Below are 26139 nucleotides of genomic sequence, written 5' to 3'. Positions count from 1 at the left end.
CAGCGGACCCAGTCCCAGAATAAGCAGCAGGTCATTTAAGACTGAGATGAGGAGGAATTTCTTCACTCAGAAGGTAATGAATCTTTGGGATTCTCTACTCTAGAGGGCTATGGAAGCTCAATCACTGGGCATGTTCAAGGCAGAAATTGATATGTTTCCAGATACTAATGACATCAGGGGATATTGGGATAGTGGGGGGAAATGGCATAGAGATAGATTATCAGCTATGGTCTGTTTGAATAGTGGAGCCGGCTCAACAGGCCGAATAGCCTACTCTTGCTCCTATTTCCTATATTCCTATGAAAGCCGCACAATCACCTTAGCAGTACAAATTCTGTTTGCTGAAGAACGAATTTCTGAAAGGTGAATATGTGGCAATGGCACCCAGTTCATATCCAGAGAAGTTAAGAAATTTGCTTAACAACGTGGATTGAACACTATCATCATTCCACCTTCAAGGACATTGGTTGATAGAAAGACATGCCCATTAGATCAAAAAAATGCTTGTGAAACACCAGGGGGGTGATGGGGAGGGGGGGGGGGGTTGCGGACAAAGGAAGACTCAAACCTTGCCTTATTGTCATTCTGATCCAAATACATTAAATCACCAGCAGTTTTGTTGAATGGAAGAAAATATAAGGCTACCCTGCCAAGCAAAATGTACTTCCAAGTGACCAGGCGGAAGTGAATTAACAATTCACTGAAGTACAGGAAAGAGAAGGTCAACACTTCAACAAACACGCAAAATCCCTATCTGAACTGTTGTAAGGACAAATTGTACATGTATAGAATCCAATAATAAAACCTGGAGCCCAGTAAAAGTTGCTGCTGAAGCCGAGACACAAGTTCACACATAATTGAGACCAAGACTGGTAAGCAAATAAGAAACAGAGTTCATATTTAACCTACACCAGACTTGGAAAAACAGAAAAGACCATCAAAAGGACCGAAACATAAAAATACAGAGAAACAACATTAACATCACCAGCAAATATAAAGAGCTCCCATCTTTCCAAGCTTGAAGTGTGATTATTATCAATATCAAGGAACCAAAATACAATGAACTCTCATATCAGGTGCAAACCAATTGTCAATATATTGGCATTGATTACAAAGCCATCTAAAATGTATTAAACACACCGATTATTTCAGACACTTCAACAGTTAAAGTGTGACTTCTTGCATTGGTGGTCAGATTAAAGTTGGATTTCTTGGTCAGGAGTACAGAAACTAGGTGTTTTAATTTCTTGGTTGCTGATAATATTGTTAAAACATAATCACCGCAGTTTCAAGCTCTTTTTTCCACGTGATAGCAACATTGTCAGGTTATAATCATCCAAAATTACTTTTGCATCTATATTGTTGTTACTTTGTAACCATACATTAATGTACATGTGAACAAAAGGAATTAGATTTTGAGAAGCCAGGTTTACACTCTGAATCCAGCTGGGGACGGGTAGATGTTGCCAAGGTAATCAGGCACTCAAATCTCAGAATAATAGCTGGCATATTACCAAGTCTCTGGCAACTAGCTAGGAGGTGGGAGGACTGGAAAAAATGCAATAGAAGATGTCAGGAGGTGGGAGCAGCAGTAGCTCAAATTTTAATCCAATTTACTAGCCTATTAACAACTGTTTAAGGCCCCCCATCATTTTGAAATGGTCCTCCCACCCTGTAGATAGACTGCCAGGTACATTGAGGTGGCCTCCCAGCCTAAACGGGTATCTTCCTTTCAAGGGTTTCCATGTCCCACAGCAGGGTCACCAACAGCAATGACAATCCCCATAGCTCTGATGATACCTCCTATAGTAAGAAGTTTAACAACACCAGGTTAAAGTCCAACAGGTTTATTTGGTAGCAAAAGCCACACAAGCTTTCGGAGCTCTAAGCCCCTTCTTCAGGTGAGGTGAGGTGTGATAACTACTGTGTTTACCCCAGTCCAACGCCGGCATCTCCACATCATGGATACCTCCTATCACAGAGGTCTGCCTGTCTGGCCCCTGCATATTAAAAAAAATGTACTTGCCCTTCGAGGGCATCAGCACATGTGGGCATCTCTCCATCTCCCTGCAGTCTCAGCAGCAGCCATCTACACTGATGGTACTGCCAAGCTGCCAGTCCTGTATTTGGGCCAGCAGTTCAAAGAGGGGGTCACTGCCCTTAATGAGATTGCAGTTTTGATAGCAGCCTCTGAATTAGTTATTGAAGGTAAAATCCATTTCATGAATTTACCACTTGCTAACGCAGGTTCATCACCCATCTTTGGTCCAGATAGCGGGATTCACATTGTATCAGTAAAATTCCAGCCAAGGTATTTATGCTGTAGGATGGTACAATGGAGAAAATTGTTGTGGTGGAGCTTGGCTTCCACACCAAGGCATCAAGTTACTAATTGAGTTGATGATGCAACAGGTGGCAGGAAAAGATGAGTATCTTCCTAGAGTCATAGAGTCATAGAGGTTTACAGCATGGAAACAGGCCCTTCAGCCCAACTTGTCCATGTCGCCCTTTTTTTTAAACCACTAAGCTAGTCCCAATTGCCCGCATTTGGCCCATATCCCTTATAGCTATCTTACTCATGTAACTGTCCAAATGCTTTTTAAAAGACAAAATTGTACCCGCCTCTACTACTACCTCTGGCAGCTTGTTCCAGCCACTCACCACCCTGTGTGTGAAAAAAGTGCTACTCTGGACCCTTTTGTATCTCTCTCTTCTCTTGCTGCCAGAGCAACATTTTTTCCATCAGGTTTGGGATTTCTATGGTGAGGTAAAAGACTTGAGAACCTGGCCCAGATGCTTTCACACAGGATTCCATTTTTAAAGTACTCTTTTGCACCACAATATATAAATTAACATAAAGCTGTGGCCAATCAATTCTGCCAAATCTAGTGTTATTCTAACAACTAACATAAAAAAGTACAATTTTTAAATTTCATGTTTTGCCATCTATATCATTCATAGCAGGCACATTGTGTTACATTACTATAGGCAGTAGAGACTATGGATAATTTCTCTCAGTCCTCTTCCTTCAGGTTATGGGAAGATGAAATGTAGTTGCAGCAAGTATTCATAGTGTACAGCTGAAGTCAATTGCTCACAAAATTAAACAACCAGCATGCTGTTAACCCACCCAGAAGGAAAAACAGTAAAACGGGCTGAACTGGTCTTGTACATTTTGAAATGGAACACCAGTAAAACGGGGAAATATGAATTCTGGTCCGAACTGTTTTTTCTTTCTAGGCAGCATAATATCTTAAGTATTTATACTTACGTTTTATACATCTGTTTGTTCCAGGGCTCACAGTCCATCCAGAACAGCACTGTCTTCCACAAACATTAGCTCTGAAAACAAAATTTGTGTGTGGGTTAATTATGAAATTATTTCTTAAAACTAATAAAACTAATAGTGGTTTAACTTATAAAAAGTGCTTGTTTATTTATTTGGCTGTATTATCTATTAGACCATTCACAAAGCCATTGCAAGTAATACATCTGATACTCCCTGATTCGTTAGCAAATTCATCCAGTGAACAGCAATCTCTGTGAGGCCCCAGGTGCAATTTCTGTGTTTTATGTGTTAGCTGATCTTAGTTGGGGTGAGAGTTGGAGTAACGCAATTGGCCTCAGAGTCATAAGACCAGGAGAATATTGGTCAACTTGCCATTACTGTTTGCTGTCGAGCCATTCCCTTCAGAATGTGATAACAAGATTGGGCTCTGCTGTGATCCAATAGGCACTGATATTCATTGTCAATGTTCACACGCATAAAGGTTACTGGGGCGCATAGGGTGACTGAAAAGTGGAACCAAAAAAATCCCTCAAAAATGCTAACTGTATAATCCTCAAAGCAGTTTGATATGCTCTGGGACTGCTTTGACCCCAGTTTTCCAGTGTTCAACGTGCTAATTAATTAGGATGATGAACACATACCTGCTTCTCCTTTTTGCCAATATCCCTCCTCCATATAATGTGTCACTAGGGGGAATTTCAAATCAGTGTAATTCACATACATGAGCATACTTTGGTTGTTTCAATGAATTCTGTAACAACCAATAAGCTATTTTCTTCTGCACTGCAGATCACTCTATGCCCCTTAGGCTTTTCCTGTCTGAATTCAGCACATTTATGCCAAGTAAACTTTCTTAGGATTGATCTAAGTCTCGGATTATAAGCAAAAATTCAAACTCAGCCATGACAGATCCAGAAATTCACAAAATATGTCAGCAATCCACATACTAATTTATCAAAATTGAGAGCAGATGAGTACTTTAGTACTTGTTTACAAGCTTTTGACAATAGGTTTCTTCATAGTTCTTTTTGTTAAACTATTTATCTTTAGTCCATGAAAAGTGCATTTCTTCATTTGCCAAACTAAAACATAATCTCCCTATCTGCTTTTGTCCAGCTACAAAGCAATAGTGACACAAGCCTAGGCACAGTTGTATATTCAAAGTGTTGACCACAAAATTCTATGTGCTACAAGAGAATACAACAAGAGAAATAACAACAAGTAAAAGCAGGAATTAAAGTGCATCTCTGAAAAATAAGATTTACAATGTTTTCACGTGCATTGAGAAAGAATTGAGTGAAGATGGGGGAAAACAGCAATGCCAGGCCAATAAATAAAATTGGGAAAGAGGAATATTAGATAATGGGAGAGGAACAAACAATTGAATCCTGGTTTCTTTAGGTTCCACTTTCACAGCAATTTTATCTTTAATCTCTTTTTTAAAAATCCAGCGAGGTATCTATTTCTATTTGACCCTGTTATCCATCCTCCCATGATGTTTCTCTTTTTTCAGCTTTCAATCTATTTTGGTGCCATCTCTTAGAGCTCCGAAGCTCCCTCTATTTTGTTTCAGTATTATTTCTTCAGGAACATGGGCCGGGATTCTCTCAAAAAAATTCTAAGTCCCCAATTTGCGGGAAAATGGGAGTAACTCCCGCTGGGTTTTTCAGCGTGATTTCAGGAGCAAATCTCCGACACTCTGTGCATCACAGAGTGCCCTAATGGGATTCCCTCTGAAAAACAGGGGGCAGGGTCTATTCCAAGAGGCTGGCAGCATAGCGCTGAGCGGGCCACTGCGCATGCACCAATCTGTCAGAGTGGAGGTCGGCACATGCGCAGTGCCCCCATACTGCCGGCCTCCCAATCGCTGGTCAGCCCGATCACCGGCCAGCCCTGCAAACCCCCATCGCTGCCCTCCCGGACCTCTCCGGGCCAGCCTGATGTCCCCATGTCTCCCCTCCCATCTCTCTTCCCTTCACCCCCACCGGCCAGCCCCGATCGTCCGATCCTATCCTCCCCCCTCCTCCCCCACAGCCCTGTCCACCCCCCTACATTCCTGACCCCCCCTACCAGCAGCCCCGACCCTCCCCAGCAGCACCGATCCTCCCCTGCCACCCAGATGGCCATCCCCAATCGCTGTCCTCCCTCCATCTGCCTGCGATCCCTGTTCAGAATGGCAGTGGGATCGCATCCCCACCCCCATAGATCACCCACCCAATAGGCTCCACCCCCAAGAGGCCCTGCCCCCTTTGGCCCTGCTCCCTTGGCACTGCTTGATGTCCTGTAGGCAGTGCCAAGGTGCCCAGTGGTAGTGCAGTTTGCCCCTTGGACAATGCCAGGGTGCCAGGCTGTCACATGCCCAAGGGGCAACTCCCCATTTGCACACAACCTCTCGGCTGTGGGGGCCTCAATGGCCTCTGTTCCACCAATGGGGTTGGCCGCCTGTTCCCCATTAGTGGGGAGCAGTTTTAAACCCCACTGGAGTGAACCACTGCCGGTGGTGAGGGAGACACTAGCCAGCCCGGAGACTTCAGTCCCAGGCCCGTTAATGAAATTTAAATCCCGATTTCCATATGATAATCAGCTCTGCACTGATTTCCGGCATGGAGCTGATTACACTGGAAATCCTAGCTGCAGAGACTCATGTAGACCGTGGTGCCCAACGAAAGCCTGCGAAACAGCCTCCGCTGGTGTCTCCCAGCCCACTGAGCTGCTCAAGCAGCGCAGCAGGCTGGGAAAATTGCCCCCATGTTGTAAACCAAGCTTCAAAATGAAAATGTCATTAGTCATAGGATCATAGTCGTACAGCGCAGAAAAGCCCATCGAGTCTGCATCCACAATAACTACCAATAAAGTCACGCTGGTCCCATTTTCCAGCACTTATCCCATATTCTTGCATGTAGGATGTTTCAATTGCTCATCCAAATACATTTTAAATGTTGTAAGGTTTCCAGCCTCCACTACCTTCCCACGCAGTGCATTCCAGATTCCCACCACTCTCTGAGTGAAAAATTTTTTTCTCAAATCCCCTCTGAATCTCCTGCCTCTTACCCTAAAACAATGGCCCCTTGTGATTGACCCCTCAACCAAGGGGAACAGCTGCTTCCCATTCACCAGGCCCATTCCCCTTATAATCTTATACACCTCAATCATGTCCCCCCTCGACTTCTGTGCTCTAAAGAAAACAATCCAAGCCTATCCAGTCTCTCTTTATAGCTCAAATGCTCCTTCCCAGGCAACATCCTGGTGAACCTCCTCTGTAACCCCTCTAGTGTAATCACATCCTTCCGACAGTAAGGTGACCAGAACGGCACACAGTACTCCAGCTGTATCTTAACCAGCATTTTTTACAGCTCCAACATTACCTCTTTTCTCTTACACTCTATGCCATGACTGATGAAAGCAGGTATCCCATATGTCTTTTTAAGTAACCTATTCACCTGCTATGCCATCTTCAGGGATCTGTGAATAAGTACCCCAAGATCCATTTGTTCCTCGGAGCTTCCTTGTGTCCTGCCATTCATTAAATACTCCCTTGCCTTGTTACTTCTTCCAAAGTGCATCACCTCGCACTTATCAGGATTAAATACCATCTGCCACTGCTCTGTCCATCTGACCAACCCATCTATATCTTCCTGTAACCTACGGCATTCTTCTTCAATATTAACCACCCTACCAATCTTGGTGTCATCTGCAAACTTGCTTATCATTCCCCACCTCCACATTATCATCGATATCACTTATTTATGGAACAACAATAAGGGCCCCAGTACTAACCCTGTGGTACGCCACTGGACACCGGCCTCCAGTCACTCAAACAGCCTTCCACCACCATCCTTTGCGTCCCATTACTAAGCCAGTTTTGGATCCATCTCGCCAATTTCCCCGAAGTGCTTTAACCTTCTCAGTCAGTCTCCCATGTCTTGTCAAAGGCTTTGCTAAAATCCATATAAACTACAACTTCACCTCCATCATCCACACACCCAATCACTTTTTCAAAAAATTCTATCAAATTTGTTAGGCATGACTTCCCTCGGGCAAAGCCATGCTAACTATCACTAATTAACCCATGCCATTCCATGTGGATATTAATTCCCCCGTGATCAGAGAGGAGTTAAAAATTGGTGTCAGAGCCCCTGCCATTTCCTGCCTCACCTCCCACAGCAGCCTGGGTGCAATTCAGCCAGGCCTGGGGATTTGTCCAATTTTAAGCCCATCAGAGCCTCCAATATCTCCTCATTTCCTATGTCAAACTGTTCAAGGTCCTCACAGTCCCTTTTCCTGAATTCCATAACTACGTTCTCCTTTTCCTGAGTGAAAACAGATGAGAAATATTCATTTAGCACCATTCCAATGTCCTGCAGCTTCACACACAGATTGCCCCCTTGGTCTCTAATGGGCCATACCTTTTCCCTGGTTAACCTTTTCCCTTAATGTATTTATAGGATACTCCCTAATCTTGCTCACAAATCCTTTTTCATGCCCCCTTTGTACTCTCCTAATTGCTTTCTTAAATTCCCTCTTGCACTTCCTATGTTCTTCTCGGGCCACCGCTGAACTGTTCCTTTGGACTTATTAAAAGCCTTTCTCTTCTTCTTTATCTAGTCCTGAATTGTCCTCGACATCCAGGGTTCCCTGGACCTATTGCTCCTTAATTTCCCACTATAGGGAACAAGTTGGACCTGTATTCTCTCCATTTCTTTTTTGAATGCCTCCCACTACTCCACTGTAGGCTTTCCCTCAAGGAGCTGTTCCCAGTCAACTTTGGCTAGATCCTGTCTTATTTTAATAAAATCTGCCTTCCCGCAATCCAAAGCTGTCTTTTGCAGGCCATCATTCTCCTTGTCCATAGCAAACTTGAACTGTGCCGTTTTGTAGTTGCTATTGTTAAAATGCTTCTCCACTGCCATGTTAAACACATGTTTGGCTTTGTTCCCCAGAACCAGATCCAGCACTGCTCCATCCCTCGTTGAGCCTTCTACATACTGATATAAAAATCTCCCCTGAATACATTTCAAGAAATCTGCCCCCTCTAAACACTAGTAGTTTTGCATTCAATGTTTTGTATTCAATAATCCCACTCACCTCTGCATGCTATCTATTTAACATTATTATTCAATAAAATAATTGCCCAAATTGTTTTCAAAAAGTTTGTTTCTTTGTGTAGAAATAAGTTATTATTTTCCTATAATGCATACTTTCTAATCCTTGTGCAACTGTGGAAGAAAGGCAGTAAATTTAAGGTCATTTTCTTGTACGTACAACATTGCTTCTGGTTATCGGTTTATATACTTGTAGCTCCTTTTATTTAAGTAAGTGGATAATGAACAAAACTTCAGAATTGATAATGCATCCGGATGTGGCCAGCGATCATCAAAAATTGAGTTACTAAAGTAAGAAAAAGTACGATGGAAAACAACATCAGAGTGCAAATACCATGGATACATCTCAATAACCTCCTTTTGATGCTTGATATTCATAAATCAGCCCTTCAACACATTTCGAAACAAAAAGGTTAGAAGATTTGACAATCTCAAAGTGTAATGAGAAAAGTTATTTTATTTCCCTTCCTTCATGCTATATATAATTTTCAAGTTTAAGAAGACAACTCGTCTTCTCTCAAACTTTGATCTGTGTCACTGAAATGTTGATGTGTAATAATGATGCGGTGAGATTTGTCCCAAGAATTCAGCCTTTTTTTCCAATAGGGAAGAATTTTTCTTCTACTTTGTGAAGAGCGCAATGTAGAGGATATCCCATGTGACAAGTCATGGACATGAATGTCCATTGACACAGTAACAAAATCTGTTACATTATTGTTCTGTATCTGCAATCAAGAAGAACTTTTTAAAGTTCCATTTGTTAGTGACAAATCATAATTTTTAAGAGTCTGGAAATGCACAATATATTATGATTATAAAATGTTATTTGCAACCATAAATGAGTACACCGAGATAACAATAGCCTTTTATATAGCATCCTCAACAAAGGATATGTTTTAAGGTGGTTTAGAGCCAGGAGGAAAATAGATATCTTGCTAAGGAAAGAATGATTAGATGGGGTAATTAGGAGTTTAATCAAAGATAAGACATAAGGAAGATAGCAAGAAAGGTGGCGAGACTTAGGGTGCAAATTCCAGTCTAAGATGTCAGTGACTCAATAGTCATAGGTAAAAGGAAAAACAGAGGCACAAGAGATGGATCCAAAGCAATAGAGTTCATGAGGAGATAGGTTACAAAAATAGGAAAAGTTAAGGCAAATAAGGGATTTGAAGGTTAGAATAAGAATTTTAATGCATTGGAGATTGAGAACAATATTAGATCAGCAAAGAACATTGTGTGAGTGGAACTTGCTGCGGGAAAGAATGCATACAACAGAATTTTACAAGTTTAAGTTGACAGAGGGTAGAGGATAATAAGCTAGCCATGACAGCGTTGTAATAGTCAAGTTACAGATGACAAAGGTGTGGAAGCTTTTAGTGGCAGATGGGCTGATATAGGGACAGAGATAGAAATATGTGAACTGTGTAATCAAAAGGATTGGAGTTGCATGCTCAGCTCTGGATAGTTTGGATTAATGGGGCTGGGTCCAAAGATCAATGGAAAGTGGGTTCAGATATAAATAAGTTAACTTTTGGAACAACTGAAATTTATGATAGATGAAGCACAGAAGGGCTGACTCATACTAGACTTTCCAAGTCCATGACAGCTCAGCCAGTTATTTTTGAAAGCTTGTTGTACAAACTATTTAATTAGTAATTTAAACATGGATTATAAGTTCCGCCAACAGCATTTCCGTAAAGGGGTTCTCACAGCCTGATTTATGTTATTCTACTCTTGTCAGGCATGGAATATTTTTTTAATGTGATTGTTTACTCCCCTCTGCTCTGTCCCTGAGTGAGAGCGAGGGGGAAGGAGTCCCACCAGGTTTGAGTGCTGCCTGATTTACCTGAGCGCCGTCGACCGTTTGGAAGCGTGATTTGAAATGGCGCCTGACCGTTGGGCACGCGGCGGTTGTGCAGCCGAGCGCGAGGTGGGAGCCCGGTAGACTCGCGCCCCGCCGGCACAACCAGTCACTCCAGCCCTCCTGCACCTTGGCACTCATTGTCAACTCAATTGGAGAGCCGCGTCGATGTGCATCATCACTTGCTGCTCATGCATCCCTCGCCAAAAACCTCTGCAGGCGCCACATAGTTGGCGATAAGGGAAAAGCTTACAACTGGTTTCTGCCTCCAGTTCACATACAATATCATGTTATTCCATGCCAGAACTAAAGTACAGGTATGAGCAACACGGTAAAAACGCAGTTAAGGCAATTATTTCCTTTTCAGGCTCATGATCAAAAGATACAAAGCTAGAAATTCCCCTTGGTGATTTGAAGTTGGCAAACTTCCGTGTCCTTTTCGCAAAAAATGCTTGGCTTTCTGTGAAGGGGAATGCAACGTTAAAGGAATGCCTGTTTTTTTCACAGTGCAATTAGGATGCAGTTTTGTCAGAGGGTTGAAAAATAATCACGATCCATCTACAGAGGGTGGTGAGTGTCTGGAACAAGCTGCCAGAGGTAGTAGTAGAGGCGGGTACAATTTTGTCTTTTAAAAAGCATTTAGATAGTTACATGGGTATAGAGGAATATGGGCCAAATACGGGCAATTGGGATTAGCTTAGGGGTTTATAAAAAAAGGGTGGCATGGACAAGTTGGGCCAAAGGGCCTGTTTCCATGCTGTAAACCTCTATGACTATGACAGTAGTCATCTTCCCAGACAGCCAAAAAACTAAGTGATTATAATTATACCAAAGTTCCTTCATGGAGCATGACCAAGGGCAAATGAAAAGTTTAAACATGATAAAAAGATCAGTTTGCCTATCAAAACTCAAGCACCATGGATCTCCAACTCAACTATCTAATTCCACAACTGAATGTTAAATACTTTGCCGTATTTGACTCGTCTATTCTGGTAATTATTCAATTTATTACACTTCCTCTTGGATTATCCTCTGTACATTTTGAAAGATTGTTATTCCATGCACCATCTCCATTGTATATATGGTCTTTTTAAACCACTGTATCCAGAATTTAACCAGTATTCCCAAGTGTGGTCTGACCTAAGCAGAATTTCTGCAGACATGTGTCACATTCTTTTGATTATCTAACCCAAGATTTAATTTGTACTTGCTTTGCTTTTCTACATTGCATCCACATTAAAAGTGAAAAGACTACTGTCGATGTTGTTACTTTCTAAACTAACACCTGTTAATTCTAGCCATTATATATCCATGTGACATTTTTTCACATGACTATTTGCCAAATTTCTGGTGTCACCCCACGAGTCAGCAAGTATACAAAACGCACCAAAGACAATGACTGCCTGGAAATTCAGATTTCCCCTTTTTCAACATGCATGCTTCCCTCACTCATTTTCAGTCCCACAGAATTTCTCCAATTTCTTATTTTCAGTTCTGTAGAATCTCTCCAATATCTAATAATTATTTCTCGGCGACAATCAGTGAGGGAGGTATTATAGCACAGTGGGTAATAGCAACATAGGAACATAGAAAATAAGATGAGGAGGAAGCCATTTGGCCCTTCGAGCCTGCTCTGCCATTCATCATGATCATGGCTGATCGTCCAACTGAATAGCCTAATCCTGCTTTCTCCCCATAACCTTTGATCCCATTCACCCCAAGTGCTATATCTAGCCACTTCTTGAATACATTCAATGTTTTCATAGAATTATAGAATCCCTACTATGCAGAAGGAGGCCATTCAGCACACTGAGTCTGCACCAACCATACTCCCACCCAGGACCAATCCCCTTAACAGCACCTATTTATCCTGTTAGTCTCCCCTGACACAAAGGGTAATTTACCCTGGCCAATCAACCTAACGTGCACATCTTTGGACTGTGGGAGGAAACCGGAACACCCAGAGGAAACCCACACAGACACGGGGAGAATGTGCAAACTCCACACAGACAGTGATCCAAGGCTGGAATTCAGCCTGGGTCCCTGGCGCTGTGAGGCAGCAGTGCTAACCACTGTGCCACCATGCCACCCATTTTGGAATCAACTACTTCTTGTAGTAATGAATTCCACAGGCTCACCATTCTTTGGATGATGAAATGTCTCCTTATCTCCATTCTAAATGGTCTACCCCAAGTCCTCAGACTGTGACCCTTGGTTCTGGACACACCCACCATCGGGAACATCCTCCCTGCATCTACGCTGTCTAGTCCTGTTAGAATTTTGTAAGTCTCTATGAGATCTCCTCTCATTCGTCTGAACACCAGCAAAACAATCCTAACCTAATCAATCTCCCCTCATACATCAGTCCCGCCATCTCGGAATCATCCTGATAAACCTTCGCTGCACTCCCTCGAGAGCAAGAACATCCTTCCTCAGAAAAGGAGACCAAATTGCGCACAATATTCTAGGTGTGACCTCACCAAGGTCCAGTATAATTGCAACAATACATCCCTGCTCCTGTATTCGAAACCTCTCGCAATGAAGGCCAACATCCCATTTGCCTTCTTTACCATCTGCTGCACCTGCATGCTTACCTTCAGTGACTGGTACACAAGGACACACAGGTCCTGCTGCACACTCCCCTCTCCCAATTTACAGCCATTCAGGTGGTAATATGCCTTCTTGTTTTTGCTTCCAAAATGAATAACCTCGCATTTATCCAAATTATACTGCATCTGCCATTGATTGGCCCACTCACCCAACCTGTCCATATCATGCTGAAGGATCTCTGCATCCTTGTCACTCACCCAACTTAATATCATCTGCACACTTTGAGATGTTACATTTTGTTTTTGTTCCCTCATCCAAATTATTAATATATATTGTGAATGGCTGGAGTCCTAGCACCGATCCCTGTGACACCCCACTAGTTACTGCCTGCCAATTAGAAAAGGACCCATTAATTCCTACTCTTTGTTTCCTCTCTGCCAACCAGTTTTCTATCCATCTCAATGCACTACCCCCAATCCCATGCGCTTTAATCTTGCACGATCATCTCTGATACAGGACTTTGTCAAACGCTTTCTGAAAGTCCAAACATACCACATCGACTGGCTCCCCCTTGTCAACTCTACTAGTTAGATCTTCAAAGAATTCCAACAGATTTGTCAAGCATGATTTCCCTTCATAAATCCATGTTGACTCTAACTGATCCTGCCATTGCTTTCTAAATGCTCCGCTATAAAGTCCTTGATAATGGATTTGAGAATTTTTCCCATTACTGATGTTAGGCTTACTGGTCTATAATTCCCTGTTTTCTCTCTACATCCCTTTTTGAATACTGGAGTGACATGAGCCACCCTCCAATCTGCAGGGACTGTTCCAGAGTCACAGATTCACAGAATCACAGATTACTACAGTGCAAAAGAGGCCCTTCGGCCCATCGAGTCTGCACTGACACATGAAATGCCCTGAACTGCCTACCTAAGCCCACTTGTCAGCTCTTGGCCTATAGCCTTGAATGTTACGGCATGCCAAGTACTCATCCAGATACCTTTTAAAGGATGTGAGGCATCCCGCCTCCACCACCCTCCTAGGCAATGCATTCTAGGCTGTCAACACCCTCTGAGTAAAAAGATTTTTCCTCAAAACCCCCCTAAACCTCCCACCCCTCACCTTTAACTTGTGTCCTCTTGTAACTGACCCTTCAACTAAGGGGAACAGCTGTTCCCTATCCATCCTGTCTATGCCCTGCATAATCTTGAACACTTCAATTAAGTCACCCCTCAGTCTTCTCTGCTCCAACAAAAACAGAACTTCATAACTTAAATGTTCCATCCCAGGCAGCATCCTGGTAAATCTCCTCTGCATTCGCTCCAGTGTGTTCACGTCCTTCCTATACTGTGGCGACCAGAACTGCACACACTACTCCAGCTGTGGCCTCACTAAAATTCTATACAGCTCCATCATGACCTCTCTGCTTTTGTAATCAATACCCCGATTGGTAAAGCGAGTGTGCCATATGCCTTTTTCACCACCCTATTAACCTGCCTTTCCGCCTTCAGAGATCTATGGACAAGCACGCCAAGGTTCCTTTGTTCTTTGGAACTTTCCAATGTCAGACCTTTCATAGTATACTTCCTTGTCAAATTACTCCTTCCAAAGTGCATTTTTCAGGATTAAATTCCACCTGCCACTTATCAGCCCATTTGACCATCTCGTCTGTACCTTCCTGTAACCCAAGACACTCAATCTCACTGTTAACCACGCGGCCAATCTTTGTGTCATCGGCAAACTGTCTGATCCTACCCCCTACATAGTCATCTGTGTCATATAAATGACGAACAATAGAGGGCCCAGCATGGATCCCTGTGGTACACCACTGGTCACTGGCCTTCAGTCACTAAGGCAGCAGTCTGTCACCACCCTCTGTCTCCTACTGCTAAGCCAATTATGAATCCACCTTGTCAGATCACTCTGTATCCCATGTGCATTAGCCTTCTTAATAAGTCTCCCATGTGTGACTTTGTCAAAGGTTTTGCTGAAATCCATGTAAACTACATTAACCGCACTGCCCTCATCCACACACTTCGTTACATGCTTAAAAAAATTCAATCAAATTTGTTAGGCATGACCTTCCACTGACAAAACCATCCCTGATTAAACCTTGTCTCTCCAAATGGAGATAGATTCTCTCCTTCAGAATCTTCTTCAGTAGTTTCCCAACCACAGACGTGAGACTCACTGGTCTGTAGTTCCCTGGCTTTTCTCTACAACCTTTCTTAAATAATGGGACCGCGTTAGCTGTTCTCCAGTCCTCTGGCACCTCCCCAGTAGCCAGGAAGGAATTAAAAATTTGGGTCAGAGCCTCTTGTTGTACCTGTTAATTCTCAGATACTTTCAACCAGTTTACTTACTCCAAGGTTTTACCCCGGTGTCCTTATTTGCAAGATGGACAAAGGACAAACACAAGTAAAGGTTCAACAAGTTTATTAATAATAACACTATTAACCCTTAAATTACCCACATAAAACAAGAGGATACCCCAGCAGATTCAAGTATACTACCCGCAAGATGGTTTGGTTAAACTGCAGGCTTGATTCTCTGAGTCCCTCTGGTCCGTTGTCACGAAGGTGAGTCTCGATGGCAGTCCTTCCTTCCTTCCTTCTTCGGTCTGTCTTCTGAATGGGCAAGGCCGCCTCCTTCATCGAGTCTTCACTCCTGTGTGTCTTGAAGTGTGTCCCTTTATCCCCCAGCCTGCTTGCCTTTCCACAAACTTCTCTGGCTTCCGGCCAATGAGGTCCCAGGAGGGGGTTCCAATACCCAGTGGGTTTCTTGATGTCTGCCTGACAGGACACCAGGGTCCGCCCCCAGGTGTCCATCTCCATGTTGTTGAACTTGTTACCAGATAAGGTATCTACAGGAACTCTTGGTGACAGAAAGTCTGGCCCGATCTGGGCTTCTAACAATAGGCCGATGCATTTCAATGAGGTGCCATGATCTCCTGCTAAGTCTCAGTAGAGTTCAAATGACATTTGATGGGTGGTTGATGGGTCAGGCACAGACACGTCTCTGTATTTGTATAATTGGCCTGCCTGAGGTTTGACTGTGCTTGATTTCAATATGCCCAATTCTTTAATTTAGGATATCCAATTTTATCAGCCTTAAAACTAGGCCCTGTTTATATCACCACACTCTGCAATTTCCTCCCTTGTCTCCCACAACAGCCTGGGACACAATCCATCCGGATTTGTCCACTTCTAAGCCCATCAATACCTCCAATACCTTGTCAGTCCCTATGATTCTAGTCTATAGAATCCTGGAAGATGTCCACCAATGCATCCACTATTTCTAGAGCTATTTCCTTCAGTATTCTGGGATGTAGATTATCAGGCCCTAGGGATTTATCTGCCTTCAATCTCAGCAATTTTCCCAACACCATTTCTCGACTAATATTGATTTCCCTCAGTTCTTCCCTCTCACTAAATCTTGCCTCTGCCCCAGAAGCTCTTGACTTGATTTAATTTGATTTGATTAATTATTGTATTAACATACAGTGAAAAGTACTGTTTCTTGCGCACTACACAGACAAAACATACCGTTCATAGAGATGGAAACAAGAGAATGTAATGTTACAGTCATAGCTGGGGTGCAGAGAAAGATCAACTTAATGCAAGGTAAGTCCATTCAAAAGTCTGACAACAGCAGGGAAGAAGGGGTTCTTGAGTCGGTTGGTAGGTGACCTCAGACTTGTGTATCTTTTTCCCGATGGAAGAAGATGGAAGAGAGAATGTCCGGAGTGCGTGGGGTCCTTAATTATGCTGGCTGCTTTGCCGAGGCAGCAGGAAGTGTAGACAGAGTCAATGGATGGGAAGCTGGTTTGCGTGATGGATCGGGTTACATTCACGACCTTTTGTAGTTCCTTGCGGTATTGGGCAGAGCAGGAACCATACCAAGCTGTGATACAACCAGAAAGAATGCTTTCTATGGTGCATCTGTAAAAGCTGGTGAGAGTCTTAGCTGACATGCCAAATTTCCTTAATCTCCTGAGAATGTAGAGGCGTTGGTGGGCTTTCTTAACTATAGTGTCGGCATGGAGTTTGAACTTTGGGTTTGAGTGCCACTCCAGGACTTGATGACTACAAAAAGTGCATTCATAATGTAGCAAAATAGGTTGATTATTGTTCAAAACAAGCCTATGGCAGGCAGTAGGAGCAGGAGAGACTCCTGGTCAGCCATGCTTGTTCTGGAGTGGTGCCTCACAAGCCAAAGCCTCTGGGCTTCAGACTAGCAACTTGTTCCAGAAAAAACAAGCTACAGAAAACAAATGTAGGCATGTGCTTTGTCTGCCTCGTGTGTCTCTAGATGTGAGAACTCCTCTATGCCTAAGTAGTCAGTGCCCCACAGATTTCCTTTCTAGTCTTCAATTTACAAAGATATATAACATCTGGCCCAAGGAATGTATGAGACTTCAGTCTCATTAACCTGTTAAGTACCTCATCCAACCAAAAGGGAAAATGCTGGAAAATCTCAGCAGATCTGGCAGCATCTGTAAGGAGAGAAAAGAGCTGATGTTTCGAGTCCAGATGACCCTTTGTCAAAGCTAAAAGGCATAGAAAGTGGGAGATAGTTATACTTCACTCCCTCTGTCAGCATTCCGCAGAGACTGTTCCCTCCAGGATAACCTAGTCCACTCCTCCACTGTACCCAACACTCTCCCGTCACTCATGGCACCTTCCTATGCAATCGCAGAAGGTGTAACACCTGTCCCTTTACCTTTTTTATGCTTACCATCCAAGGTCCAAAACATTCATTACAGGTTAAGCAGCGTTTCACTTCCACCTCTTTCAATTTGGCGTATTGCATCCGTTGCTCCCAATGTGGTCTCCTCTATATTGGAGAGACCAAGCTTGGACTGGGTGATCGCTTTGCTGAGCACCTTCTGTCTGTGTGCAATCAGAACCCTGACCTTCCGATTGCTTGCCATTTTAACACATTATCCTGCTCCCATGCCCATATGTCTCTCCTTGGCCTGCTGCAATGTTCCAGTGAAGCTCAACGCAAACTGGAGGAACAGCATCTCACCTTCCGGCCAGGCACTTTACAGCCTTCCAGTCTCAACATCGAATTCAATAACTTCAGATGATTTGCTCTACCCCACCTCGATCCTTTGTTTTCATTCTATTTTATTTAATTTTTTACTGTTCTCTACCTTTTATTTCTTTATTGTCTTTCTTCATTTTTCTTCCCCCCCCCCCACTCTTTCCTCCTACTTTATCCCCCTTCCCTTACCTTTTCTCCCCCTTTTCTAAATTTTAATTCTGTCCCCCCCCCTCCACATCTTCATCTGAGACAGCTTACCTTCTCATTTTAGCTTCTCTGCCTTTTTGGCCATTCACACCCTTTATTCTCTCTATGGACAGTCATTAACAGCCTTTTCCCCTGGTTTCTGTGGCTATGACTCATATTTCATTCCCTCACCCTGCAGTATAAATATCTCCCACTTTCTATGCCTTTTAGCTTCGACAAAGGATCTGGACTCGAAACGTCAGCTCTTTTCTCTCCTTACGGATGCTGCCAGACCTGCTGAGATTTTCCAGCATTTTCCCTTTTGGTTTCAGATTCCAGCATCCGCAGTAATTTGCTTTTATCAAGTACCTCCTCCATACTGATTTCAGTAATCCTCTGAGACATTTTTAATGTAATTGTATAGCAAACAGTATTTCCTCCGTAGTGGATAGTTAAAGTAAATAATCAAATTATTCTACCATTTTTCTTGAATTTTCAATTGTGTCATAATTTTTATCTTTCAGAGTTCGAGCTTCTTAACCACTGTTTTACTCTGTCAACGTGAAAAATTGCTTCATTGTATTTAACGTCCTATCCTATCTTTATCTTTGGTGCCCTCTTTATATCCCTTTAAATAATTAGTGAATCAATTAAGTTATTTCACTTAGTCAACTGCAGTGATAGTCACATTTCACCCCTCCATGATTTAATCCTTATCACAATTCTACACTATTTCTCCAAATACAACACGGATTACATTTCAAAAGTACTTAATTAACTGAGAAGCTAAACCTTTATAAAATATTTGTTAAGCTTCAGCTGGAATATTGTATTTAATTCTGGACAACACACTTAAAATGCAAAATAGATTTACTAGAATAGTGCCAGGGATGAGGGGTTTAATTTATGTAGAGAGACTAGTTGAAGTGTAACAGGGAATTTGATGGAGATGTTCAAAATCAATTCTGATTTTGATGGATCAGATGGAGTCCTATCTCTGAAAATTGAATTGACATTGGTGATGGTATCCACATCCAATAGGAGATCAATCGTAGCCTTTCTAAGCAGAATTCTAGTCATCCAGCTCTGAGTACTAGGTTGACATTCAGTGGGATACTTTTTTCATCCAATGGGAGTCGAGTGCATCTAAGCTGTTAGATTTTGAAGTGCTCTACCCAAAACTGGTGAAAGCAGAACCAATAATAACCTCTAAAAAGAAAGTAGATGAATATTTGAAAAAGAAAAAATTATAAGGGTATGATGAATAAACAGAGAATGGGACTAAGCATGTATATCTTTTGGTAGCTGAAATAGACATGATGGGTTGAATAGTTTCCTGCACGATGAAAATTCTACAATTCTATGGGATCAAATTATATGCCAATGCAAAGAGATAAAAATCAACTCAATGTAATATTGCAGTTATAAACCCGTTCAGGCATTTTAGAAAAAGAGTAAAAGGAAGCTAAATGCAGAAGTAGTATTCTGAAGAAGTGCCAAATTAATTTAAAGTTAGGTTTCCAAACAGTGTGTGAGTGGTTGAGCTATAAAGCACATCTGTGGCACAGATTTTCAGTTGACCTCCTACTGAAAGACAGCATTAGACTGAAGACATCACAAGCATGTTAAATATCCCACATAAGATGAATGTTGCTTTTTTGTCACAAAGCCATTTCTTGGAATCTTGCTCATTTCTTTGATTTGTTGCTTGCTGCTATATGCTTTGAAAAAAATAAATATACTTTTGGCTTATATTGCCTTCTGCAGAACAAATTCCCAAAGGTCAATAACTATAAGCATATATATATTTGTTGAGGTGCAGGGAGTTTCTTTATTAGAATCATAGTTGAAATATTCATAATTTTGGATATAAATTTCCTATTTAATTTCAAGTTCCTTATATTCCCTGTACCAGAATTATCTACCCTGTTTAATCCTACAAAACGAGCAAACAAATTTGCTTAAAATAAGATTCTGTCTTCTTCAATACTTTGCTATTGTATTTCTAAGATTTATCCATACCAGCAGTGATTTTAATTGCAATTCAGATCATCTTGGCAGTTTGGAGCCTCAAAGTCTGTGTTTCATCTGCAAAGGATTCTATCCTGACCCTCTTCCGCCACTAGTAACATGTCTTCCCTCCCCACCCCCAAACATATAGAAGGTCTGCTTTGTGAGAATGTGTATCTATACAAAGTGATACAACCAAGTTCTGTATGTGATTTGATTGACTGGATGATTTACAAAATATGCATACATTGTACAATCTATCAAAAGCATGGGATAAAGTTGTGATTTTCTCCATTCTGTACAAAAATATAATATAATGTTCTGACCTCAACTCTCCAGCCAAGAAGTGGTTTTCAATTGTCTTTTGCCTTACAATGTAACTAGGGTTGATATGATGTAAATCTACTTGTTTTTGAAACTTCAGCTGCCTCACCTTTTGCTACTTTATTGTCATTCCACTTTTTTAAAATGATTGTCAACAGTTGGCTATTCAATTAAATTATCTAGTTAGCTCTCTCAAATCAGTGAAAAGTAAGAGTGGTGGTACAGAGGAAATGTACGTTGTGATCCATTTGCATGTCATGTTACCTTTGGTATAAGCAACATCATTCCCTTTTAAAACCACCACAAAAATGGCCAATGTTGTGTCATGTTAAGTGTATAGAGGTTTTATTAAAACAGGACAACAACATTTTTGTTGCAAACTATTTTATTTATCTTATCCTTTTTTACACTTTCTCACAAGAACACCATCTATAGGTGAAAGGATAAGCAGCACAACTGATCAGAGACTTCTGCCTTGCATTCTATTGCAATCTTGAATTTTGATGGATGGTTCATTTCTAAAATGAAATCCGTGCAATAATTTAGATCAGCATGTTGAATTTGGAACACATCTGACTTATATAACTCAAGATGTTTGAAGTGAAAGCAAAGTTGAACATAAACAGAAGAGCTGAATTCTGGAGGTGAGGTGAGATTGACTGCCCTTGACATCAAGGTGGATTTTGTATCAAGTCATCTGAACAAAATTGAAGTCAATGGGAATCAGGAAATCTCTCCACAGGTTGTCATAACTAGCACAAACGTAGCTGGTTGTGCTTGTCAATTATCTCAACCGCAAGGTATCATTGCAAGAGCTCATCCAGGCACTGGTCCTGGATCCAGACATCTTCAGTTTCACCTTTCCTCCAACATAAGGTCAAAGATGTGATGTTCACTGATGATTGCACATTGTTCAATACCAATCACAACTCCTCAGATACTGAAACATGTTCGCATGCAGCAACGGTGGGATGATAAGTGGCAAGTAACATTCATGTCACACAAGTTCCAGACAATTATAATCGGACTGATTCCTGGGATTGCAGGACTGACGTATGAGGACTCAGTTTGGATTATATTTGCCGGAGTTCAAGAAACTGAAGGGGGGATCTCATAGAAACCTAGAAAATTGTGACAGGACTAGACAGGCTAAATGCAAGAAGGATGCTTCCGATAGTGGGAGTGGCCAGAACTGGGGGTCAGAGTCTAAGGATACACCGTTTAGGACAGAGATGAGAAGAAATTTCTTCACCCAGAGAGTGGTCAGCCTGTGGAATTTGTTACCACAGAAAGTTTTTGAGGCCAAAACATTGTGGGGTGAATTTTCCTGTCCCACCCGCCACGGGAATCGTAGTGGGTGGGGGGCGGACCATGCAAAGGTCTGTTAACCTCAGGCGTCATTTTCCGGTTTTGGGGCAAGCGCGGCCAGAAAATCCCACCCTGTATGCTTTCAAGAAGCAGTTAGATATAGCACTTGGGGCAAAGGGGATCAAAGAATATGGGGGAGAAGGTGAGATCAGCTATTGAGTTGGATGATCAGCCATGATCGTAATGATTGGGGGAGTACGCTCAAACGGTTGAATGGCCTCCTCCTGCTCTAGCTAACCCACTTCCTGACTTCCCAAAGCATGCCCATTATCTACAAGGCACATGCTAGGAGTTTAAAAGAATACTCTCGAGTTGCCTTGATAAATGCGGCTCCAACAACACTTATGTGGCTCAACATTATCCAAGTCAAAGCAGCCCACTTGATTTATACCCCATCCACTACCTTAATGTTCACTCCTTCCAACACGCACAGTGATAGCTGTGTGTAGCAGCAACTCACCAAATCCTTTGGAACTGTACATTCCAAACCCATAACCTCTGCCACCCAAGGACCAGGGCAACCAATATATGGGGGCACCACTACCTGCAAGTTCCCTTTCAAGCTGCGTATTATACTGACTTGGAACCATATTGCCGTTCCCTCACTGTCATTCAGTCAAAAACCTGGAACTCCCTCCATAACAGTACTGGGGTGTACCTACACCACATGGATTTCAGCAGTTCATGAGAACAGCTCACCACTACCTTATCAAGGACAATTAGGGCAATAAATGTTGGCCTTTCCAGTTGCACTCTCATTCCATGAGCAGCAAACAAGAATTGCAGTGATAAGCCGACACTTCCAAGTTCCTTTCATGAAATAGACTAGCTGGTCAATCATTAACAGTACCCTAGAGTACTATAGGCCTGTCTGATTCGTGTATCGTATTACCAAGCCTGCTAAAGGATTAACTTGGTTCTGAATTTCCATTAGCAGGCATATCTTTCTGAAGCCACGTCAACCTTAAAGAGACCCTGCTTACAAACTGCTTAAAGCACTAAAGGGTATAAAATAGTTGTCTATTATATGCAGAATTTATCTCACAGGTGGGAGAGGTTAAATAGTGAATTGGTGGCAAAGTTACAAGTTTAGTTGTGGTTAGTTCCCATTCAGAATAGAGTTCGATTTTATATTCAACATTTAAGTATAATGTATTCTACTTTTTTTGTCCCTTCATTTTGCCCCTTTTTGAAAACTGTTTCCTCCATTATTACAATTTACCCTTCACTATGTTACATGCCAAGACAACAAGCCAGCCAAAAGAATAAGTATGGACAACATTTACAGATTTATCAATCTAGTTTAACACTACTGTAGAGGAATGAGAGAGTGCCGAAAGGTCATATAGACTCTATATCCTTTGATTAGATGTTCCATGGCTCCAGGTATCTTTTTAAAGTAATTTAGATTAATTTTAAAGGACTCATGGCACTATTTAAAGAATAGAAAGCTCTGAGGGGCGAGTTAACTCATTTAGTTAGATGGCCAGTGTGTGGTTCAGATTAATGCCAACAGCATGGTTTGAATTCCCATATGGGCAGACCTGGGATCTGCATCCTCACCCTACCCCTGAGGAAGGCAATGGCAAATTGCCACTGACAAAAACTATGAAGAAAATGGCTCAGGATGAAGCATCAGCAATGAGCCAAGGACCTGCCTTCAGGCAAAGCACACATGAAGCATGAAGGAAGCTCTGTCAATGGGCAGCACAGTGGTTAGCACCTGGGTCCCTCACAGCACCAGGGACCCAGGTTCGATTCCCGGCTTGGATCACTGTCTGTGTGGAGTTTGCACATTCTCTCTGTGTCTGCGGGGGTTTCCTCTGGGTGGTCTGGTTTCCTCCCACAGTCCAAAGATGTGCTAGTTAGGTGAATTGGCCATGCTCAATTGCTCCTTAGTATCAGGGGGACTAGTTAGGGTAAATGCAGGGAGTTCTGGGGATAGGGCCTAGGAGGGATTGTGGTCGGTGCAGACTCAACGGGCCGAATGGCCTCTTTCTTCACTGTAGAATTCTGTGATTCTGTGAATGTCTGCACCAACACCTCCTCCTCAATCAACATGAATAAAAACAAATTAATACATCATTCAACACATTGCTGCTTATGGGATTGTGTGTATGAAATGGGTGCTGTATTGCTTGCTGTTTAAGAGCAACAGTGCTACTACATTTAAGCTCCTTGGGATATAACTGAGTGATATGGTAGGGCATGTTATAATTTAAGTGTTTTCCTAATCATTTTATCAATTACACACTTACTAAACTGGACAATGCATTAAAATGTACTGATTTAAGTCAGTGGAAACAGTGCCAGTCATTCTCTGAAAGTTCAACTGATAGAAAAGCAAAGATTGGAAATTCACAGCATGAGGAATCATAGGTATAAAGCTACATCATTAGTGATGTACCTCTGTTGCATAACACCATAACATATTATCCAATTCACATAATTTACTTCTGCTACATTATGCATTTAATTTTAGCCAAAATCTAATTTAAAAGGCTTTAATTTGGTAATTGGTACATTACTAGTTTATCACTATCAATGAAGAGTTGTACACTGTTAAATTTAATTCAGTTAATAGCAATCTTACCAAAGGATTGGGGATTGTGCCCTGAACCAGGATTTCAAAATATAATTTGTTACCAAAGCTTTGTTGCACGATTAGAAGTGCACTTTAAGGAATCGGCATTCAACTTCCTCGTGAGGATCTGATAACTTTCTTTTGCGGCTGCAAAATTAATAGAAGTACCTCGTTGAGTTTTATTAGAAGAGTTGACCGTTTTTAGATTCACAAGAGGGTGGTGCTGGACTCTTGATGAGGTCAGAGGAGTTGGAACATCTGTCAAGAGAAAAGCTCTTTCAGCAATGGAGATTATTGTTACAGTTTCTCTTGGGCCTCACAATGAGATTAAGATGGAGCATAGGCAACAAAGAGACGAAGTGGTGCACAGAGGGCGAAGGAGAAAACTTCTCAATAGAAGGTTCCACAACACCAAGTGACTTCAGAGAGAACATCTTCTAGCGGCAACTTAGTCAACAGCATTGTCTGCAACACCTGCATTTTATCAAGCAGGTTGCACATTCTTAATTGTGACACCTCCTGCAACTGGGCCTGCAGCCACATAGCAGAATGTGAACATCATTGCCAGTGGCTGTAAAGATCACCGTGGTCCTCAATTTCTACACCAGTCAATCCTTCCAAGAAAGAGCAGGCTACATTCACAACGTTTTACTGTTTACTGTGCATCGCTACATCAAGACATGGTCAGGTAGAGGCCCTGTACAGAAGGATAATGAACTCTGTTGTCGTCTCTCTTACTGGAGAAAACAGGAGAGCATCTGGTCATCTGGGCCAAAATCCTGAAATAAAAGTTGCTGTCACAATACCATTCAAGAACTACTTTATGCAACAACACTTCCAATTGAACTATTCACCTGTCTTGCAGGTGCCTTTGCCTGGCCTAGTGGTCCACAGTGCCACCCCTGTGACTGCAGCACATTGGTAAAGGGCTACTGAACTTATTGTGAGAGATGTCAGATGGACTTACAGAAGAAGCAACTCCTGACCTTGAGGGCGCTGCTTTCAGCTGCAGCAACTCTGCATGAACACACTGCTGGAACTCTGTTGAGTCTGCAGTCAATCAAGAGTCATGTTGATTCGAAGGCAGCACGAAGTTTGCATGCTATCTACCTCAATAGAACCAAACATTGGGTAATCACACATTGCAATCCCAATGCTGGATATCAGATCAAATTGAATCTTTTCCCCATAAGCTGTTATACAAAAGTAAGTTTTCTTACATTCAATTACCAATTATAATGTAAAATGCAAATAATTGGAAGCAGGGTACATTTTTAAAGATACAATATTGGTGGCAGAAAGTGAACTCCAATCCATTTAAAGAGAGAGAGGGAGGAGCTTGACAGCTTAAGAAGCTGAGCTCTTGACTCCCATTTAAAAGGTTGCAAGTTCAAGTCCCAAGACAGTCTTTCATTGGCACTCGTTTGTCTCACTTGGGTAAATTCCATCAATTCCTGTCTAAGAAAGTAATGAAACACATACAACAGACTTCCAGATGGATGAAGGAGATCAGTATGTATGACAGATGATAACCTTCAAGAAATATGAACTTGAACAAATGCCTTAGATAAAAATTACAAAAATTAAGATTGTTAAACAGTCAACTAGACAGCACGTAGTGCCAGAAATTAAATCTTTTAACCCTGACATGAATGTAATTTTGAGTTTAAAGTTATGTTCTATGGGCCTTTTATTACATAATATGCCAATTTTTAATTTACTCCTTGATAAGTAAGTACGATATTATCAGTAGAATAGCAACAAAAATAACTTATGAGAAGAACAATAATTTCTAAGTACTTAAATTTGCTGA

The 26139-nt window shown here is 41.9% G+C and overlaps 1 protein-coding gene across 2 annotated transcripts in view; it reads right to left on the bottom strand.

Moving 5' to 3' along the window:
* Positions 1-26139, bottom strand: part of LOC144507289 (latent-transforming growth factor beta-binding protein 2-like) — a 447226-nt gene that overhangs the window by 395752 nt on the left and 25335 nt on the right. For both annotated transcript variants that reach the window (XM_078234343.1, XM_078234344.1), the window contains exon 2: positions 3272-3342. In XM_078234343.1, coding sequence (XP_078090469.1) covers positions 3272-3342 — 71 coding nt within the window. The remainder of the gene's footprint in view (positions 1-3271; positions 3343-26139) is intronic.

This window comes from Mustelus asterias, chromosome 18, assembly GCF_964213995.1.
Source record: "Mustelus asterias chromosome 18, sMusAst1.hap1.1, whole genome shotgun sequence".
Lineage (NCBI taxonomy): Eukaryota > Metazoa > Chordata > Chondrichthyes > Carcharhiniformes > Triakidae > Mustelus > Mustelus asterias.
Note: the sequence above shows the minus strand (reverse complement) of the source record. Positions and strands in the feature narration are given on the sequence as shown.